The 15274-nt window shown below is 36.8% G+C and overlaps 1 protein-coding gene across 6 annotated transcripts in view; it reads left to right on the top strand.

Annotated features, from left to right (window-relative positions):
* Arhgap24 (Rho GTPase activating protein 24) overlaps nt 1–15274 on the top strand; it is a 461940-nt gene that overhangs the window by 427681 nt on the left and 18985 nt on the right. For all 6 annotated transcript variants that reach the window (XM_004661586.2, XM_045143258.1, XM_004661588.3 and 3 more), the window contains 2 exons: nt 13267–13399; nt 14433–14506. In XM_004661586.2, coding sequence (XP_004661643.1) covers nt 13267–13399; nt 14433–14506 — 207 coding nt within the window. The remainder of the gene's footprint in view (nt 1–13266; nt 13400–14432; nt 14507–15274) is intronic.

Below are 15274 nucleotides of genomic sequence, written 5' to 3'. Positions count from 1 at the left end.
TGTTCTACAGGAGAAAATAATTTTGTTTATTATTTGTTTTCAGAGACATTTTGGCACATACACTGTTACTATGAGAATTTAGAAGGATTGCAAGTGCATGTACCAAGTTTTATTAAACAATGTATTCTTTGCTCCCTTTTGGCTGCATATAATAGTAGTTTTTCTGATTGTTTTTGTGTTTACATATCAGGGCTTGAACCCTGGGCCTCCTGTACATCAGAAAGTGCTCTACTGCAGACCCACATCCTCTGTTTATTTGTCCAGCTCTGAAGTTCAAGTTTGAGACTGTTTGTTTTATATGCATAATATACATGGTTTTATGTTTCTTTAGTTGTAACATATTTCCACAGTCTCTGTGACCAAAATGAATTTTGTGAGAAAGAAAGGGAATTCTCATTGACCAGAAAGAATTTCTATTAAATTGGTTCCAGTTGTCTCTTAGAAACAAAGCAACACAAACCAAACAGGTATCACTGTTTCCACTTATTCTTCCTACTTTGGAATGAGAATGAGCCCAACACCACATTCAGTATTAAACGTGACAAAAATGAAGGAGGTGTCAAATCCAATTAGAAACAATGTTGTTCTTTACTGTTACAGAAGACATCATTTGGAAGCCTGGGGAGGTGAGGTCAGGAGGTGCAGTGTGGGTGTCACAATCCTAGCATTAATAAAATAGTTATGCACTGTGAAGAGCAAGGATGGAGGTTCTATGTAGCCTAGAATATTGGACATTTTGTCCAGGAATTCTGTAAAACCTCTGCTGTCTAGGTACCCCAGCTGTACACCCGCATCTTCTGTTCATAATAATTCCCTCATCCCTCCTTCCTTCTTCTCACTTTTCACTTATTTATTTGTTCAAATTTATTTTGATAACCAAATAAATTGCATGTCAACCAAGAGTTTGTTTTTTGTTTGTTTGTTTTTGTTTTTTAGGTAGGGTCTCACTCTAGCTCAGGCTGACCTGGAATTCACTACGTAGTCTCAGGGTGGCCTCAAACTCATGGCAATCCTCCTACCTCTGCCTCCCAAGTGCTGGGATTAAAGGCGTGTGCCACCACACCCGGCTGAACCAAGAGTTTTAAAATCACAAATTTAGAAGATACAAAAGCCAGGTATATTTTAGTTTTATTCCCTAGAAAGCCTGTAGGTTATACTGACCAAAGTTATGAAAAAGGGTAGAGCACTAGACACCTACACTACCAAATCCTCATTATTCTTATTTATTATATATTTACTATTACCAAGGAGGGAGGGAGAGAGACAGAGGGGGGAGAGAGAGAGAGAGAAAGTGAAGTGTGCCCAGGAGAGAAAGCCAGGACCATTTGTCCCTACAAATTAACTCCAGACATATATACCACTTTGTTCATCTGGCTTTACATGGGCACTAGAGGATGGAACCTAGGCCAGCAGGCTTTGCTAACATATACTTTTAGCTCTGAGTCATATCTCCAGCCCCTTCATATTATTTTAGATAAAAAAATAATGTAGAAAATTATCTTTAGATGGAGTACTGTTCTAATTTTAAAAGACTGGGGCTGGAGAGCTGGCTAAGTGTATAAGGTGCTTGCCAGGGAAGCCTAAGGACCCAGGTTTAATTATCCAGATTCCCACATAAACCAGATGCACATGGTTGCACATGCATCTGAAGTTTGTTTGCAGTGGTTAGAGGCCCTGGAATGCCCATTCTCCTCTCTCTCTCCTTAGTAATAAATAAGTAAAAGTAAAAAAAATATATATTTTAAATGGTTGAAGAATGCCAAGAAATCTAAATTTTAAACAAATTCACAGTTGATTTATGATATGCATAATCCTAAACCTTGGGAAATGCTAGCTAGACTCTAGGTTGCATTATTGTGTGGGGATATGTCTCATTAGAAGTAATGTGCCTCAGTTTCTTTGTAAGACGTGTGGGGGAAATCTACCTTTTATTGGGAACAACATATAATTTCTGACCAGGCCAGGAAGGTCTAATGCAAATATGAAAGACAATTATTTTTAAAGTACATAGTTGATGTACATAATTTCCTATCTGCTGTTGGGCCTGAAATTTTTGGACAGCCTCAAAGATGCATTCCTTTGTGCTTTGATCCTTGTAGAAAATTCAAACACTGCAGAGTTCAGTAACATACTACATAGTTAGAAAGCCTTTGTATCTTAGAGTGAATAAAACATCTAAGGATGAGGTTTGATGGAGGAAATAGAGGAAGCAAGTGGTACCTTGAGGGTATGTGGATACGTGAAAGCAATAGAGTTACATCCCTAATGGGTTTACAAAGCAAAGAACAGGTTCCCAGTAATTCACCTCAGGCAAGCCCTGAGTGAATAGATGGAAGCCTGACTCCCTCTTTCCAGAACCTTAAATGGTTCCATGCTCTGAACAGGGACTAGTCCTTCAAACTCTTGGACAGATCTCAACTTTACTACTTTTTGATACACATTTTATAAATATGATGGGATGACAAGATTTGCTACACATTGTCTTTGACTATTTCTCAGATTTATCATTCACATACCATCATGATTTTAACCATATCCTTATAACACCTGTACTAACTTTATGGATGTTGCTATTTTATTTAAATGATGATTTTTATGATCAATTCTTTTGAACAGTAAACTCTATATCATTAGTTTTCACTCTAAACTAAGCACAGATATAAGGTCAATGCAGTGGCAATACAGCAATGAAACTATGACAACCAAACCAGCCCTTGGGGTACAGCTGCTCATTAGCCTTTATCTTCAAAGTTTTCTGTCTAGGTGATAAAAGTAGAGTCTTCTAAGTAATAGTAGTATGTTAACCAATTCTCCTACCACATTATATTTCCTCTTTGATGAAATCAAGAAATTAAGAAATAGGAACAACAATAAAAACTGTTTCTATTTCCCAGTATAATTTGATGTCAATGTCCTGTTTTGTGGCATATTAATTTATATAGAATGGCCCAAATTCTGGTGATGGAAGGCATAAATATCCTGAATATTATCTTCTTAACAAATTTTAATGTGGCTTTTATCACACAGAGGCTCTATGGAGCTCTCTTATAACAAGATCTGAAAAATTTATGAGCTTTAAGGGAAAAGATTTTGTGTGGAAATGACATGAATAGTTACTTACTAAATATTTTATGTGGCACAGGTTGGGAAGTAGAAATCTGTCCTGCTTCATTGTGTTTACTTTCCTTGTGTATTGTAAAAGTCATGCATCTGGGGTCAGGAATAAGAGATTCTTTTTCCTTTGAATTAATCATTGCAGAATTTGGACTTGCTTCCACTAACATCCAACAGGATTGTGAAAAAAAGTGCATATGGAAGTTGTTTATCATTATTTGATTTTTATTTATTTACTCATGAGGACACAGTGTAGAAGTTAAGAGTTCAGGCTTTGGCAATAGGTGTTATGGGACTAAATTCTATGCCCATGATTTACTACTCATGTTAATGACTTATGACTAATTACATGTTTGGGAAACTTTTAATTTCCTCATATAAAATGGAAATATGCCAGCGTGATTGCTGTGTTCATTTACTTCAAATCAAAACAAAGTTGGGGTGGAGCTCATTGGAAGAGTAACTGCCTAGCTTGTGAAGGCCCAGGGTTTGATCCCAAGCAGCACAAAACCCAAAGCTTATGTGTAACTGACAGTTATTACTGACATTAGCATAAACATCTAAGTATCTTCACTGTAAGTATGCCCATGAGGTTGAGGATGATAACCTGATTGACAGTCATGTGATAAAGACAAGTCATGTACTTGGATCCATGTGAGATAAAGCCTACTGCCATACACTCATCTATACTTTGTTCTGTTGGTTTTTGTTGTTGTTGTTTGTTTGTTTGTTTTCCTTTTTTGAGGCAGGATCTTGCTGTAGTGCAGGCTGACCTGGAACCCACTACATAATGTCAGGGTGGCTTCAAATTTACAGCATTCCTCCTAATTCTGCCTCCTAAATGCTGGGATTAAAGGCGTGTGCCACCATGCCCGGCACTCTTCTATAGTTTTAATACAAGAGGGCATCATGTTTACATTGAAATCTCTCTGGTAATTCCTGCTGAAAGAAATAAGATCCCTACAAAGCTGAACCATGCTCTAACATTAGGTGTTTGTGTCTTATAATTCAATTTGTAATTGTTTCATGAAAGTACATTCTATAAAGTCATGTTTTTAAAATCAAATTACTGTTATAAACTTTATGTAGTTAACCTATTTTAAGGATATAATTCCATGAATTTTTAACAAATTTGCATTAGCATAATTAAGTTTTAGAATACTTTGTCACTCTCATTAGACCTCCTATGACCATTTACCATTATCTCCTGTCCTGCTCCTCATTTGTATTGCTGTAGATTTTCAGTCTTCTGAAAATTTCATGTAGCTGCAGTTATTCAATATTCTCTTGTATTAAGCTTCTTTCAATTCGCATAATGTTTTTGACATTTGTCCATGTTAAAATATGTATTAGTACCTTGGTCTTTTTTACTAATGAATAGAATTTTACTCATCTATTCATCAGTTGATAGGTTGATAGTTTACATTATGTCTACTTTTACTAGCCAATTATGGATAATGTTTTTGTGAACATCGATGTACAAACTTTGTGTAGGTATGTTTTCATATCTATTGGATTATACAATGTGGATCCACAGGATAATAATAATGTGGAATTGCTATATATTATTTATGATTTCCACTTGAGAAGTCACTGTACTGTTGTATATTTACACCAGCATTATTTAAGTATCCTAATTTTTATATATTTATTTATGTAATTTTTAATTTATTTGCAAGAAATTTAGAGAGAAAGGAGGACAGAGAAAGTAAGTGAGCATGGGTCCATCAGAGCCTCCTACCCCTGCAAATAAACCCCAGATGTGTGCATCATTTTGTGAGAATGGCTTTATGTGTATGCTGGGGAATCAAAAATAAGTAGAGAGGTTTTATAAGCAAGCCCCTTTTAAACATGAAGCCATCTGTTTAGCTTCCTTTTTTTTTTTTAATCCCAGCTATCCTAATGAATGTGAAGTGCAGTCGCATTTTAGTTTCAGGACATATTCTCTTCATGACTTCTGACAGATAGCTTCTATCTATGCATTCATGAGCCGCCCATTATCCTTTTGAGAAAGCACATGGTTTTAAGTTCTTTACTTTTCTGATTGTCTTGATAATTTTTGGTAAGGAAATGTTTTAAAGAATTAATACTAAATTTTTGAAACTAGCCACTTAAGGTTGAGAAGCATTTGTAATAATAACCTGGATTGATTAGAAGCTAATAATTGCTTAAAATCACTTTTCCATTTCTTGTTATATATATTCTAGTTTCCCGCAGAACAGTGGCAGCAAGTGTTAATGTGTGGCTGTTACTCCACTGGGACTCTCTAGCCTACATTCACAATATGTATATTAATCAGAAATTTTGAGCACAGTGCTGTGTCCATGGATAACATTGGAGATTTGGAGGGAACTCAAAATATTAAATTATCTCTTGTAATAATTATTAATAAATATAGTAAACATTTTTCTGGTACCAAGAAGAGAAAAAAGTTCAGCATACGTATTCTAGATATAGATTTTGGAGAATCAACATTTCCAAATTTCTATCCACTGTAAGACTGACTAGATAGGTTTAAAATAGTTCTTAAAGAACTAAGTCATAAGCACGTGCATACATATGTACATGTGTATATGTCATATATATATATGTATATGTATACATACAAGAGAATCTTGGAGGCTTCCTAACAGGCTCCTCATCATTGCTGACTTCAACATAACTAATAGATTGGTATTTATTTTAAATGATTATATATATTACTTCTGTGAGTAGGATCTTAACTGGCAAATCTTTGGAGCTTCTTTATCCTCAGAATTAATTTTATCAGAAAAATTCTTGATTTTAAAATACAACTTATTTTTAATAGTTTGCAAAAAATGTTAATACCATTTATAGCACCAAATGTATCACATGCATCTGAGTCTTACTTCTAAGTTAAATTTGGCTATGACATTGAACCAGTTTTACTTCATGTGGAGAGACTCATTGACTCATTTTAATAGCTTTACTGATTTGATTCCATAACTGATAAAACTTGATTTTAATATTTTTGTTTAAAATTATTTTGTTTTGACTACTTATATGTATTTTGTATTTTGATAAAATGTTTCCTTACATACATACAGTGCAAAATTGTTAAAATACCTAGCTTTCTCTACCCTTTACCACCGCACCCAACCTTCACAAACACCAGTTATTATTTTATATCCATGTTAAAGTTTTTAGCATCCTCATAGGAGACAGATCATATGACACTTGCCTTTCTGTGTATATATTATTTCATTAGCATAATGTTCTCCATTCCACCCATTTTGCTAAAAAGTGCAGTATGGTGGTTTGAATTTGGTGGCCACCATAAACTCATGTGTTCTATTGGTTGGGTCCCCAGCTGGTGGCAATTTGGAAATTGGAGCCTTGTTGGAGGAGGTTTGCTTTGGGAACTGGGCTCATTGATGTCATAGCCGGCTTCTCCTTGCCAGTGCTTTGCTGAATGTTCTGCTGCTGTTTTTCACCTGCTGTTGCAGAGTTGAAGACCAGCCTCTGCTCACGCCATCCTTTTCCCTGCCATCATGGAACTTCCCCTTGAGACTGTAAGCCAAAATAAACAATTTTCTCCCACCAGCTGTTTCTGGTCGAGTTCTTTATCCCAGTAACATGATGCTCACTGTAGCATGCGGGATTTCATTCTTTGTGAATAAATAATATTCCATTGTGCACATCAACCATTGTGTTTACATACCTCATTTCTTTATCCACTCATCAGGTGGAACCTAGGCTAAGTCGACAGCTGAGATACATGAGTTGTACCACAGTATGGATGAGTGTGCAGGCATCCTTTTAGTATGATGATTTTATTTCCATTAGGTATTTGCTTGGATTCAGGAAAGCTAGATTACATGGTAGTTTTATTTTATTTTTCATTAAATAAACACTGGTTTTCAAAATATTATAATATATTCATTCCTATCAATAATGTAGGAATTCCTTATTTCCTTCTTTTCACATCCTTGAGGCATTTCCATAGATCTAACTTCCTTCATTCTTTCCTCCCCTCCTTTCTTCCTTTCTTCCTTCTTTCCTTTTCTCCTTCCTTTCTTGTTAGGATATAGCTGCTTTCTAGTTGAGCATGTAAGTGCAGATTATTCTCACTGCTACACTACCACTATTTGGTCATGCTAGGCTTTTGTACACATAAAGGGAGTGTGTGTGTATGTATGGTATGTTATATGGTATGTTGGAGTAGTTATACACCAGATTTTCAACCATGATTATCACTGTAAGGAAGGAGTCTGAACACATATGTTCATGTGCCTAATACTCATTCTTGGTAGCACAGGGAGTTAAAATCTGAACATTTAAGTTCCAGCAGGGCCTGGTAACCAAAATATTGAAAAGCACTCCAGATTATCCCAAATGTGTAAGCAGCCAAGACTAAAAATCACCAGTTTCTTCATCACCTTCATGTACCTGATACTGTTATTAGTTGAAGTCATAATCCCGTTTCTCTTATAACAGATACTCAGCTGGTATGTTACTAGTATTATAAACAAGCTTCACAGGGAAGCTCACCTAAATGCAGTTGTAAAAGAATATTAACTAGATCACTCTATCACAGAAATATCATATTCTTGGTGGCTTAAACAATGAACATTTATATTTTCAGTCCTTGAAGTGAAGGCTAAAGATTGGAGTGCCAGCATGGATGCCTTCTGCCGGCCTCGCCTTAATTGTAGAATAGCTTTCTTGCTGTGTCCTAATATGGCTTTTCCTCCTTAGGGAGGGAAAAAGGGAGGGAGGAAGATAAAGAGAGAGAGAGGGCACTCTAGTGTCACTACATATAAGGGCATTGATCCTGTGAATAAGGGACCCACCCTCATGACCTATTCTGTCCCTAATCACCTGTAAATTCCTCTAACTCTTAGTACATCATATAGGGGTTAAGGCTTGCCCGTTGTGGATTTGGGGAAGCGTAGTTAAGTTGCTAGCAGGGGTCACAGTGCAATTCTCTGCTGTCAGAACTTGCAAACCAGGAGAACTGAAATGGAACAGGTACTAATTCAATCTAGCCCAAGACTTTGCCTGAGGTGAAACAGTCTGGGTTTTGCATGTCACTCGGTGGTTACACTTACGTAACTGTACACGAAGCTGAGCCAGGTTAACTGGATTCAAGTCTCACTGCCAGACAGGACACCCGTTTTGACAGGTACATAAAAAAAGGAGTTTGAGCAAAAGCAGACTTTTAAAAATCAGTGTTTAGTTTTCTCTGGAACAGCTGATTCCTCTGTGGGCTTTTCTGCATCCTGAGCTCCGTGGCTGAGTGGAGCCCTGCTGAGGCAGGCCTGTTTAGGGCTGCTTTCACCCCCAGATTGCTGTTGAGTGTACTCAGTCTCTTTTATGTTCTCCCTGGAGTCTGGTACATATGATATTATTATTTTCTTAAATTTGAAGGAATTTTAGGTTTCATGATTGTGTTTGCTGCAGATAAATTCACAACACCTTCAATCACTTCCTGTGTGGATGTCCTGGAAATTCATTCTAGTTAAATCGGATTAATGACCTTGCACAGTATCCCTCAGTGAAAAATCCCCATTTCTAATTTGGGGGCTTAAACATTACAAGGTTTTGTCAGTGACGTGTTATACTTTAACTATGGTGGCCTTTGGATGTCTCAGTGTGGGGGTATGCTTATTATTGAAGGGAGACTAGGGCTAAAGTGTGAGATAGTAGAGATTCTTATGATACCTTATCCCTGTTCAGATTAGGATGAGGCTCATACCATTATAAATATTATAAATAGTGCAGGTAATTCTAAAACTCACACACCAGGCATGGCATTAGATATATAGAAAATGTTATGATGTATAAACAATGAAGCACAGAAGGGAAAAGTTTTGGTCATGGTCTGTTAGGTATGTAGTCCAAGCAGGATGGAGAGTGTCTTTTTCATTGGTTTCTGTTCCATCTAACATATAACATCAACCAGTGCACCCCACATGTTCTGGAACAATTTGGAACATGAATGACCCCAAGAATGATCAAAAGATGACTCTCTAGATTATAAAATTAGGACAATCATAACCTCAAGAATCTTTCTAAGTTTGAAAAGAATGTCCATTATACAAGAAAACCAGATTCAGAGGTGGAGCCCATATGTGATATATAAAATGAAATGCATCAGCTAAATTGTTAAGGAATATGTGTTACATTTCTTCTACTTCCTGGACCTTTCCACCTATCTTTCTCTCCTCCCCACCCCTTTTAGAGGTAGGGTCTCACTCTAGCCCAGGCTGACCTGGAATTCACTAGGGTGTCTCAGGGTGGCCTCGATCTCATGGCGATCCTCCTACCTCTGCCTCCCAAATGCTGGGGTTAAGGGTGTGCTCTATGATACCCAGGCATAATGCCATTTTTTCTATCAATGGATATAATGTACATGATTAATTATCTTAATTTCCAAACAGATTTGACTAGCAGGTGAGAAAAAGAAAGTTGGTTCTGTGTAAGGATATATTGTCAGTCACGTTTAAGCTATAAAAAAAAAAAAAAAAAAAACTTCACTGTAACGTCACTCAGATTAGAATGATTAGGGCAAAAAGACTTTCTGTGTGTTCAGTGTGCTACTGAAAGACGTCAGTGCAGATTAATAATGAGCCCACTCCCTGGGCAACAGAGAACCTGGACTGTGTAGATATGTCAGTGTTGTTATTGTTGACTGAGGGAGGGATTTTTCTTCTGTGTTGTTCATAGATTTTTGCCACAAGGAGTCACTTCACTTCACTCTTTGTGAATACTGATGTATACTTTGCTTCTCTTACAAAAAAAAAAAAAAAAGAAAGTCACATTCTTTAGACTCACTGGGCAATGGGTATATGATACTGGTATTTTACTGGCTGTGCATGTTAAGGTAAATATTAATTAGGCAAAACAGTAGATTATCAGTGAAAAAGATTAGGCTACAAATCCATAGCAGAAGCTCTTCTATTTTGTAGAGAAAGAGGCTCTTTAGAGAAACATCGTGCATCTCTGCTGCTATAGGTAGATTCTCAACAATGGGGCCAACTGTGAGCCTCTCCAGGTGAATCAGAATGGGCAGAGCAGGCTGGAGTCTGTCCAGAAGTGATTGTTTTCTTCCATCCACTTGGAAAGGACAGCCAAAAATAAGAATGCTAGAAAATACATGTCTCCATTTCTACAAAGTCACTGAAGTGTAATAATTCCCAAAAACTAGAGTCATAAAATAATACATTTTAGCCTTTAAGCAAAATCTTACTGACTAAACTAAAAGAAACAATCACATTTGGCCATTTTGGGCTTTACTATTTCTATGTAATTTGCAGTGTGCATACATCTTATTATGCTAGAAAGCTAATGGTACCATATCACTTCAGAGAGAGAATAAAAATACTCGCCCTGCTTTATCTCACCTTTTCAGAACTCAAGTGGTTCTGTTCTTCGAATGTGCTAGAACTCTGAGTGGTAGTGGAGGAATGATCCTGCAGCCTCTCATCCTTCAGTTTTCCAGCCAGCTCCTAAATCTTACTTTGCAATTATGCCATCTACTGTTCAACCGTTCTCAATGCTACAGCTCGCAAAATGCTCTGCCAGAAAATCAGCTTAAAAATACAGTAGGAAAAGTTGAGGAAATGAACAGATCATCAAGGGAATCACAAAGCAGATTTCTTGTTAGGTACCTATCTTATCTCATTGAATATGAATACCTGACACCATGTGTTTGAATAGCCATTCAAATCAGGCATATCCTATTTTCTGTATCAGTGTATATTCTATTTACACCTTATCATCCTATTGCATTCTATACTCACCTATAACTTTAGCTAAATTGCCATTGAATCCTGAAAGCAATCGGACCCATGATACTAGATTGGATTTGAGTGGAATTTAAAAAGTGCAAATAATTTATCAGAATATTGGGTTAGCTGCCCCATGTGGTGGTTGTGTTACCATGAATGACTGCATGTTTAAGGAAGAGAAACACAAAGGGATTTTTTGAAAAAAGGTTATATGTAATGCTTTATAAGTAAACAACACCTACTACTAGTGTTTTGTGTTAACGTTAAGACTACTTTAGGTCCATCCTGTTTTTTAGGAGAGAGAGAGGGAAAGAGAATTGGTGGGCCAGAGCCTCCAGCCACTGCAAACTCCAGACATGTGTGTCATCTTGTGTGCCTGTGCGACCTTGTGTTTGACTTACATGAAACCTGGAGAGTTGAAACTGGGTCCTTAGGCCTTGCAGACAAGCGACTTAACTGCTAAGCCGTTGCCTAGCCCTGTCAATTTTGTTTTAATAGACATTATTCTAGGAATACTATTTAGAAATATATTTATATTATTTAGGAATGTTTTTATATTTAGGAATATATTTAAGAATATTAATGAGCTTCATCAAAGTTTGAAAATGCCCTAGAGATGTGACTTTTAACTTTTTTATATGGCTTTAAGATGACCACTTTGATACAGCACATCTTTAGAATTTTAAAAAGAAAATGTGTTTATGAATTTCAGTAAAGCACAATTAACCAAACAAGAAGGTCCCCAATCAAACTCATCATCTTGACTTCTGCAAAATCATTTGCACTGTATCTGTTCTGATAGACTGGGTGTTAACTCACAAGTCTCAGCCCCGCCTTGAAGTGGGTCTGTGGTCCATGAGGAATCTTGTCACTGCCGGCCCTCACCAACTTCCATTTTGGCCTCTGAGCTCCGGTTCCTTGAGGTCACAAGTCTGTCCCCTACTTTAGGTTCGCCACTTCTTCCTTGCTTTAACTGGGAGTGTCCTCTTCCGGCCCTTTTCAGCTAATCCATTCTGGCATAGCTTTTAGATCTCAGCTCAAACTTCATCTCCTCTGAGAAGCCCTCCAAACCTGTATACATATCCTCTTTTGCACGTTCCTCGCCACTCTAGGAACATGTTGATGTTAATACTGACCTGATACCTACTGCCCACACTGGATTGCTAGTTACTACCAGCATAGTCATGCCCTGCTCCTGAATCTCTGAGGTCCCAGCTGCTGTATTTACTATGGTACCCAATACAGAGTCAGTGTGCAGAAAATCCTGTTGAAACCAACCTCAAGCCAAAAATTGAGAGCCCAGAGGTACATGGTCCTAGCTCATGTAAGTTTATAAGACTACATCCATGAAACCCTTGGAAGAAAATAATACTCACTGGGTAGGAAATCCTAGTGCCTATATCCAGCTTCACCAGGCAGAGTTCATAAGGCACTTAGTCTCCTGGAATTACAGCCTGAAAGCAAGGTTTAAGTTGTAATTTCTTACCAAGTCCCCAGTTGTTCCTTACTACCCTTCCTGCCTCATGGGATATGTATATATCTCCCAAACACTTTTCTTGTACTTAGTGTCTTCTGTCTTCATGAATTAAAAGGAAATGCAAGATACTGAGAACAAAATATAAATTAATGTTTCTGTAAATTATCCTGCCATTATGGTATTTGGCAGCAGATAATTGAGATGGGGAGGTAATATGATGGAGAATGGAATTTCAAAGGGGAAAGTGTTGGGGGCAGGGAGGGAATTTCCATGGGATTTTTTTTATAATCATGGAATATGCTAATAAAAATTTTAAAAAATATGAGGGTTATGTAAAGGGCATGTTAAAATTTTATAGCATTTCCTTTTCTTTGTGGAAGACTCTGAGCACTCCCAAGTGTTTAAAAATATTAAGCAAGCAATTATGCTTGAAATCAATTATTTTTTAAAATAAGCTGTGTTTTAAAAAGTTGTAACATTCTGCACTTCTAACATCTGTAACTAACTATCAAAGTCTTCCCTGGAGCAATGAAGTGAGGATTCATAAATAATTCTGACACTGTAGATAATCACATAAATTTCATAATTCTTTATAAGTCATATCATATTTTATGTAAGGTTCACTGTTGTCTTATTGCTTTCCAAAATTAGTGGTGTTGTTTATCATTTCCTGTACACATTTGATAAATAATTGGACTGAGTATTTTATGCCATACTAAGGAGTTAAGGTATTGTTCAGTATCCCTGTCCTCCCACTGATGTTGGTAGTGACATGTACTAGATGTAATTGAAGTATGTGCTTGCTGAGTACATGGTTGACTGATTCAATTGAAAACTCACACAGAATTCTCATAGATGTATATTTGACAAAAGAGTGTAAAGCTCACACAAATGAATATCTTCAAACTTCTGTCCCTGCAGCAACACAGATGTGCACACAGTGGCCTCACTTCTTAAACTGTATCTCCGAGAACTTCCAGAACCAGTTATTCCTTATGCAAAATATGAAGACTTTTTGTCATGTGCTAAACTTCTCAGCAAGGAAGAAGAAGCAGTAAGTCAATACATGTATTTGCAAATAACTGTTTTATTGAAGTTTTTGTCAGTGTTTATAGTATTTAATTTGCAAGTTTCCTTTAGCCTATCTTGGACTGTTTTCTACTTCTCTGTGTACTAACATCACCTAGAGACTTCCATTCACAACTCAAGTTCTGTTTTTGCCCACCCCCTCTTTTAAAAGAAGAGAATGGAGCTGAATAGATGAAATCCTTTCTCCTTGACACTTTGCTGCCATGATTGGTCAAGTGTAGCTCTGTTATCAGATTGAGGATCCAGGAAAAATCTGGATGTCTTATGACAGTCCTTTCTTCATTGTACTCTTTATCCTCTCAAATCCCCTCAGAATGGCCTGTGTACCAACTCCTCCCACCATGTATGTGTTACACACAGCATTATTGAGATACTATTTATATTCTACACAGTCCTCTGTTTAAAGCATAGACTCTGTTGTCTTGCAGTATGTTCTCATAGCTGCTTTTGGTCATGGGCTTGATCCCAGCAACAAGAAGGTAACTAAAACACCTCCCAAAAACCTTACTGCAAAAGAAGCTATTTTCTGCCTTCAGTTATCTGTAAACATAATTGAAGAATGTTTAAAAGAGACAAACTTGAATACATTTCCAAAACTGGACCATGATATTGCATAATAGCTCTGAGGAAGGTAATCTCTCTGCAGTTTTATCATTGTGCAAAGATCAGTGTGTACTTCTGCACAAAAGTAGGCTGTAACATCACAGGACGACATAATCTATTGGCATGCCATTTGTGTATGTGGTCTGTCCTTGACTGAAACATCATCATTGTCATTGTGCAATGCATGACTGTACTTATAGTGATCTTAAAATATGTGTATATCTTGGGAAATATTTCTAAAATGATTCCTTTGAGGGTAAATAATTCTGGGTAAGATTCTTCATGGATCAAAAATGAAAATGGAAGAAAATATTGTATGGCCATTTCCCACTAGCTTTAACTCCATGGCCAATATGTAGAAAGCTAATGTTTTCCCTCTTCTTTTCTGTATTCAGGGAGTGCATGAACTAGCGAGGCAGGTGAAGAGTTTGCCGGTGGTTAACTACAACCTGCTAAAGTATATTTGCAGGTAAGAACCTTCCTACAGACAAAACTAAACCCAGCAAGATTGCATTTAGCCAGATAATAATTCATACTTTCCAAAAAATAAAATGATCTAAGTCTCATGGAAAATGAGAAGGTTTAGCAAAATTAACTCAAAGGTTTTGTTGAGCACTTGATTTTGTAATTCAATTATTTTGAAATTTCTCTTGACTCTACATATTAAAGAAACATTGCTTTGAACTTCCATCAAAGTCATTTGTACAGTATGGGCATGACAGGCACCTTAGCATAAGGAAATTCTGCTCAGGAAAATACACTCTATCACTGACTAATTACATGTCTCTATGCAGTTATCCTAGCACATGTGAGTTCTGGTTCTAGTTAGATAGCAGTAAAACACATAGCTCATACAGTTAACCTGGAGTTATGGAATTCAAGATGATGGACAGTGGAATCCAGTGTCAGTGCAAATGAGTAGAAGTACAAAAACTTCCATCATAAATTGATCTTGTGCTTATTGCATGTAGAAGCACGTAATAAATTGAAATAAACCATGCTTGAAGTATTCATAAATGATGACTTAATATGCACAGTCTTTGCTCTTATGCTTTAGTAGACTATAAGTTTGAAGTTCATCCACAGTGATTCCGCCTTTGGAAAATAAAAGATTTACTACAACCTTTAGGGAACCTAACCAAATCATGGCAGAAGGGAGCACATGCTCTCGACTCTCAAGTCCTTATTGACATTATCCAAACACACTTTTCCTTTCATTAATAGAGGAAATCAAGCT

The sequence above is a fragment of the Jaculus jaculus genome, chromosome 2, assembly GCF_020740685.1.
Source record: "Jaculus jaculus isolate mJacJac1 chromosome 2, mJacJac1.mat.Y.cur, whole genome shotgun sequence".
Classification (NCBI taxonomy): Eukaryota; Metazoa; Chordata; class Mammalia; order Rodentia; family Dipodidae; genus Jaculus; species Jaculus jaculus.
This window is presented reverse-complemented; position numbering and strand designations above follow the sequence as displayed.